Source organism: Oncorhynchus masou, chromosome 12, assembly GCF_036934945.1.
Source record: "Oncorhynchus masou masou isolate Uvic2021 chromosome 12, UVic_Omas_1.1, whole genome shotgun sequence".
Classification (NCBI taxonomy): domain Eukaryota; kingdom Metazoa; phylum Chordata; class Actinopteri; order Salmoniformes; family Salmonidae; genus Oncorhynchus; species Oncorhynchus masou.
Window position 1 is genome coordinate 28,810,545 of NC_088223.1, and position 6,422 is coordinate 28,816,966.

At 45.8% G+C, this 6,422-nt stretch overlaps 1 protein-coding gene across 1 annotated transcript; it reads left to right on the forward strand.

The window, feature by feature from the left end:
* Nucleotides 1–971: 971 nt before the first annotated feature.
* Nucleotides 972–5,788, forward strand: LOC135549288 (zona pellucida sperm-binding protein 3-like). The gene is made up of 11 exons (XM_064979303.1): nucleotides 972–1,056; nucleotides 2,235–2,464; nucleotides 2,540–2,655; nucleotides 2,745–2,848; nucleotides 3,587–3,764; nucleotides 3,933–4,050; nucleotides 4,195–4,280; nucleotides 4,403–4,499; nucleotides 4,532–4,598; nucleotides 4,747–4,908; nucleotides 5,664–5,788. Exons 1-11 carry the CDS (start codon nucleotides 972–974, stop codon nucleotides 5,786–5,788), a joined length of 1,368 nt encoding a protein of 455 aa, XP_064835375.1.
* The last annotated feature ends 634 nt before the right edge of the window (nucleotides 5,789–6,422 follow it).

The window sequence follows — 6,422 nt, forward strand, 5'->3', positions numbered from 1 at the left end:
GTGAAAGACCAAGTCCATATTATGGCAAGAACAGCTCAAATAAGCAAAGAGAAAGGACAGTCCATCACTACTTTAAGACATGAAGGTCAGTCAATCTGGAAGATTTCAAGAACTTTGAACATTTCTTCAAGTGCGGTCGCAAAAACCTTAAAGCGCTATGATGAAACTGGCTCTCATGAGGACCGTCACAGGAAAGGAAGACCCAGAGTTACCTTTGCTGCAGAGGATAAGTTTATGCATGCGCAAACCAGCTGGCTGGTGTGTTTACAGACATTTTCAATCATTCCCTATCCCAGTCTGCTGTCCCCACATGCTTCAAGATGGCCTCCATGGTTCCTGTACCCAGGAAGGCAAAGATAACTGAACTAAATGACTACCGCCCCGTAGCACTCACTTCTGTCATCCTGAAGTGCTTTAACTTAAGAAACTAGTCAAGGATCATATCATTTCCACCTTCCGGCAACCATAGATCCACTTCAGTTTGCATACCGCCAAACAGGTCCACAGACGATGCAATCGCCATCAGACTGCACACTGCCCTATCCCATCTGGACAAGAGGAATACCTATTTAAGAATGCTGTTCATTGACTACAGCTCAGTATTCAACACCATAGTACCCTCCAAGCCCATCGTCAAGCTTGGGGCCCTGGGCCTCAACCCCGCCCTGTGCAATTGAGTACTGGATTTTTCTGACGGGCCTCCCCCAGGTGGTGAACGTAAGAAACAACACCTCTACCTCGCTGACCCTGAACACTGGGGCCCCACAAGGGTGCGTGCACCTGTACTCCCTGTTCACCCACGACTGCGTGGCTATAGCACGCCTCCAACTCAACCATCAAGTTTGCAGACGACACAACAGTAGTGGGCTTGATTACCAACAACGACGAGACAGCCTACAGGGAGGAGGTGAGGGCACCACGAGTGTGGTGTCAGGAAAACAACTTCTCACTCAACGTCAACAAAAAAAGAGATGATCGTGGACTTCAGGAAACAGCCGAAGGAGCCCCTCCACCCCAACACCTACATTGAAGGGACACCAGTGGAGAAAGTGGAAAGTTCCTCGGCATACACATGAACGACAAACTGAAATGGTCCACCCACACAGACAGTGTGGTGAAGAAGGAGGAGGCTGAAGAAAAGTGGCTTGTCACCCAAAACCCTGACTAACTTTTACAGATCCACAATCGAGAGCATCCTGTCAGGATGTATCACAGCCTGGTACGGCAACCGCAAGGCTCTCCAGAGGGTGCTGCGGTCTGCACAACGCATCACCGGGGGCAAACTACCTGCCCACCATGACATCTATAGCACCCGATGTCACAGGTAGGCAAAAAAAGATCATCAAAGACAACAGCCACCCGAGCCACTGCCTGTTCACACCGCTACCATCCAGAAGGTGAGGTCAGTACAGGTGCATCGAAGCTGGGACCGAGAGACTGAAGAACAGATTCTATCTCAAGGCCATCAGACTGCTTAACAGCAGTCACTAACTCAAGAGTGGCTGCTGCCTACATGGAGACCCAATCACTTGCCACTTTAACAAATGGATCACTAGTCACTTTAAACGATGCCACTTAATAATGTTTACATATCTTACAATACTCATATCATATTTATGTACTGTATTTTATACCATCTATTGCACCTTGCCTATGCCGCTTGGCCGTTGTTCATCCTTATATTTATATGTACATTTTCTCATTCACCCCTTTTAGATTTGTGTGTATTAGTTGAGGTTGTTGGGGAACTGTTAGATTACTTGTTAGAAATTACTGCACTGTCGGAACCAGAAGCACAAGCATTTCGCTACACTCGCATTAACATCTGCTAACCATGTGTTTGTGACAAATAAAATGTGATTTGACTTGAACATGCATGCCAATTAAAGATCTTGACTAATCAGATGCAAGGCCAAATTAGGGTGTAATCCAGCCCAGGTGTGCAGCCTGGTTGGTTGTTAAAAGCTACCTCAGTTTCATCAATTGTAGCATAGCAGAGGCACGCTGTCCTCTAACCTACAGAGTCACATTAGTTGTTGGCATGGGACTCATGATGGCAAACACGCTCAGGTTATTGTTCAAGCAACTGGTTTGGTTTTTACTTGTGGAAAACTTCTTAATCTCTCCTGCTTTGTCATATACTTATAGCACTGACACATGGCAACAACTTCCAAGGCGAACACCGCAATTTGACAATCGTCCACGCTTTAAACAGCCTCCACTCCAACAAACAGTTTTAAGGCCAGTTCGAGTAGAAACGGTTGCTGTGACATGCCATTCAGACTACATGGAGATCGTAGTGAAGGCTGATCTGTTTAAACTCGGTAATCTAATCGATGTGGATGACCTGCGACTTGGAGTTGAACAGTACCAAGACCAAGAGCCGTGTAGGGCTACAGCTTCAGCAACCGGAGATGAGTACAGAATATTCGCAGCACTTTCAGACTGTGGAACCAAGTACATGGTAAAATATATTTTTAAAAATTCAGTAGTTGACTTCTTGAAACAACCTCTTAAATGCTGCTTTGTGACTCCACAGCTGAACGAAGACTCATTGATCTACGCAAACCTCCTCAGATATACACCCAGAACCACACCAGATGGCGTTATTCGAATGGCTGGTGCTGTGATCCCAATTGAGTGTCATTATGAAAGGTGAGTTTAGGCTATACTGTTGTATGACGGTCATAGGAATCCTGCGTTGACCTATTGGTGTATTCACCGGTCTGTACTTTCTGTTTCAGGAAGTACAGTTTGGACAGCTCTTCTCTCCAGCCGACCTGGATCCCTTTCACCGCCACAGTGTCTGCTGAAGAGACCCTGCAGTTCTCATTGAAGCTTATGACAAGTGGGTAAATAAATCCTGGGCTGCATTTCGCAGGGTACAATTTTGCTGACCGTTCAGATAATGAATCAAAAGGATACAATGGCGCTCTCCCAGAAGCTTGGTAAAACCCGTGAATTGAATGTTCATATATCAAATGTATTTATATAGCCCTTCTTACATCAGCAAGCAATGTAGGTGTAGAAGCACGGTGGCTAGGAAAGGCTCTGAGGGGTGGCCAGTCCTCTTCTGGCTGTGCCGGGTGGAGATTATAACAGAACATGGCAACGATGTTCAAATGTTCATGCATGGTCAAATAATAATCACAGTAGTCGAGGGTGCAACAGGTCAGCACCTCAGGAGTAAATGTCAGTTGGCTTTTCATAGCTGATCATTGAGAGTATCTCTACCGCTCCTGCTGTCTCTAGAGTTGAAAACAGCCGGTCTGGGACAGGTAGCACGTCCGGTGAACAGGTCAGGGTACCATAGCCGCAGGCAGATATAAATGTACTATGTAGCACAAATGCCCCTCTGACATGCAAAATACGGAATCACATCAGACAACTGTTATTGGGGACACTTCTATCTGCAACGTTATACAGTTTGCCTCCTAAACATGGCCCTCATTTTAATCCATTATTAGATGCTCACTAGTTGAGCGCCTATTGACAATATGTTCTGGCCGTGGTAGTTTTAATAGCGACTCGTGTTTGAAACGCACGCTTGCAGTACGGTCTTTCTTTACTGCCATTTCCTTTCCAGGTGACTGGCTCTATGAGCGGGGTTCTGGAGTCTACTTCCTGGGTGATCCCATCAACATTGAGGCATCTGTCAGGGTTGCTCACCACACCAGGCTCAGGGTCTTTGTTAGCAGCTGCGTGGCCACACTGGACCCTGATAGCAACTCTGTCCCCAGATATGTCTTCATTGAGAGTGATGGGTAAGCAGGGGGGGGATGACTTAGAACGACTATTATCCGGCTGGCCCGTAGAGAACGATAGAATATGCCATTTGAGGGCTTCCACCATTTTTATGGTGTCTTTGAGACTTCTTAATTGGTTACTAAGGAAGATGCCCCAATATGCATTTTAATAATATCTCCCTCCAGGTGCTTGACGGAATCCCAGCTGCCTGGTTCCCGCTCTGGTTTCATGCGTAGGACCCAGGACAACAAGCTCGGGTTCCACATTGATGCCTTTAGGTTCTACCAGGAGGACAGGGCAGAGGTGAGGGCGGTATTTAATAAAAGCAATGTTGTAGAGGCCATTATGGGTACTGTAGTTAAATTATTCTACAGTAACATACTTTACAGACATTACGTAGGCTACTGTGATTCTGCATCTTTGTTTTGCTTATCCTGTTTTTCACAGCTGTACATCACCTGCCACCTTATGGCAGTCCCTGTCATGGACCATGCAGAGCCTAGCAACAAGGCATGCTCCTTCATTGATGGCAGGTGGGATAAGTCACATTTCCTTAGCTACTGTTACTGGGCTGTGACCTATTCACTGGAATAACCATAGCTTTTTTAAAAGTGGTGTGTTCTTGGTCCATGAGCAGATCTTTCATACATTTCAGATGGAGGTCTGCTGATGAGAATGATTTGCTATGTGGGCGTTGTCCAAGCCTGAGTAGACAGAAGGGGGTTGATCAAGCTCCAGCACAACGTCCCTCAGTCCAAGACTAGGTGGTAGCCAACTTGAACCTCGTGTCTACCGCAACAAACCCCCAGCCTCTGGTGACAATTGGAGTATTGGGATGAAGGCCAAGAAAGGTGTATTTGACATCTTAATCCCTCTATTCCATCACCACCTTCTCAAAACACATTGCAGGGGCGGGACCTTCTCCAATATGGAAATTGAGGGAAGACTAATTGAGTGTCTTGACTGCAAATGTATGTGTTTAATGTGTTGTCCTTTTAGTATGGGACCAGGATACTACTTTGGGCCCCATGATTGTCCTCCCAAGTAAACAGAAGAGTACGCCTCTATCTCCACGGACGAGTGGAGGTATCGATATACCTGGCTTCCCTGCCTCAACAGGGGACAGGAAGCCCGTATCGCGTGGCATGGACTTCAAGAGAGGTAATTTGACTCTGACATGGCATAATCTTATTCCTTATGTAGTGCACTACCTTTGAACAGGTAGTCTTGAGAACCCAACCCTAGGCAACAGCAGTGACTAGGGTCTGGTTTCAATGACTGACTCGTTTGGCAACTTCTCCCAACAAATCACGAGGCATAACGTCATGATTTGAAACCAAATTTTGCAGGGAATACCTTTGCAGTGGATTTAGTGAAGGTAGTTGAGGCAAACTAGCCACTTGCATAATGCACTCATTAAAAATAACTGATCTCCATCTTGCTAGCTACTATTTTGTATGTATTCAAGAGGTCAAGGTAGTGACATAGGCATCGCATTCTAGTACGTACAGAAGTGTAAAGCCAGTTTTTAAAATGTGTGGAAGCAACCAGGATGTCTAGACTACTGCCCAGACCATGATGCACTGGTCAAAAGTAGTGCACTCTATAGGTCATCGGGTGCCACTTCGGACACCTGTCTTTTCCTATCCCTATAGGCTAGCAATTCTGCCAACACTGGCTGTGTTAATCTGTTACATTTAATTCCAGGACCTTATTTCGCCCAATCCCAAAATGAGGTTAGTCCCTTGGGCCCAAGGGTCGGACCCAACAACAAGCACGGTGTCGTTAGCTCTGCAACATATGATGGCTTCATCAGGCAGAAAGAACTAATCGCCCAACGAGGTAATGACAGTACGTTACTGTTTTGAATGTATGATAATTGCATGTAGGCTCTGTGCTAAATGGTCTGTTCTCAGAGCTGGAGGCCACTCCAGACCCTGAGTTGATTCCTACACCTGAGCCCAGTGGAGACCTTGAGGTTACCACAGAGAAAGAGGGTCTGGGTGAAGAGGAGGATCAGTATGAGATTGGAACCTATTGAAAGGGTATGTATGGGATGATGGTACTGCTATTTTAGAGGGAAATAACCTGCACATGGCAAGCAGGTTAGCACTTATTGGGATGGCTCCGCAGAATGTTCACTAGCTGGCACAGCCACAAAGTAATAATAAAATATGATTTTTTAAACATTAACCTCACTGCCAACCCTAATGCCTAACATGAAATGAAAAGCATACATTGTTACAATGTAGCCAATTTTGACTTTCCATCTGGCACAGCTAGTGGAAATCGCTCAGTTCTGCCTCCAGGACAATACCGTCTCAATAAATGTCAACCTGCACATGGCAATTGCCAGTATCACTTTTAAATATTTGCTTTTGATGTGGTTTCATAAAGAAGGGATATGTTCCAGGTCCACTATCCAATTTCTAGAATTGGAAGGCGCTTTTGTCGTGGTGGCCCATAATAGACTTGCTCCAAGCAGCAGCACACTCCAACTCACTGAGGTTGGTGCCGGTCCTGATGTCCCAGCACACAAGGAGGATGACCCTACAAAAAGTGACATAAGCACCACATCTGCTCCTGGCGAACTCAACCAGTGAAGGGACTACCACAACACTGAGACGATATCTCAAGAGATGCCTGTTAATCTCTTTGAAAAATAAATGATTTAA

Excerpts from the sequence above, each read along its gene's own strand:
- LOC135549288 (XM_064979303.1), top strand. The coding sequence starts at position 972 with ATGATCGTGGACTTCAGGAAACAGCCGAAGGAGCCCCTCCACCCCAAC. Across the intron at positions 4,051-4,194 it reads ACCAGGAGGACAGGGCAGAG|CTGTACATCACCTGCCACCT; the intron begins GTGAGGGCGGTA and ends TGTTTTTCACAG. Across the intron at positions 4,599-4,746 it reads TGGGATGAAGGCCAAGAAAG|TATGGGACCAGGATACTACT; the intron begins GTGTATTTGACA and ends TTGTCCTTTTAG.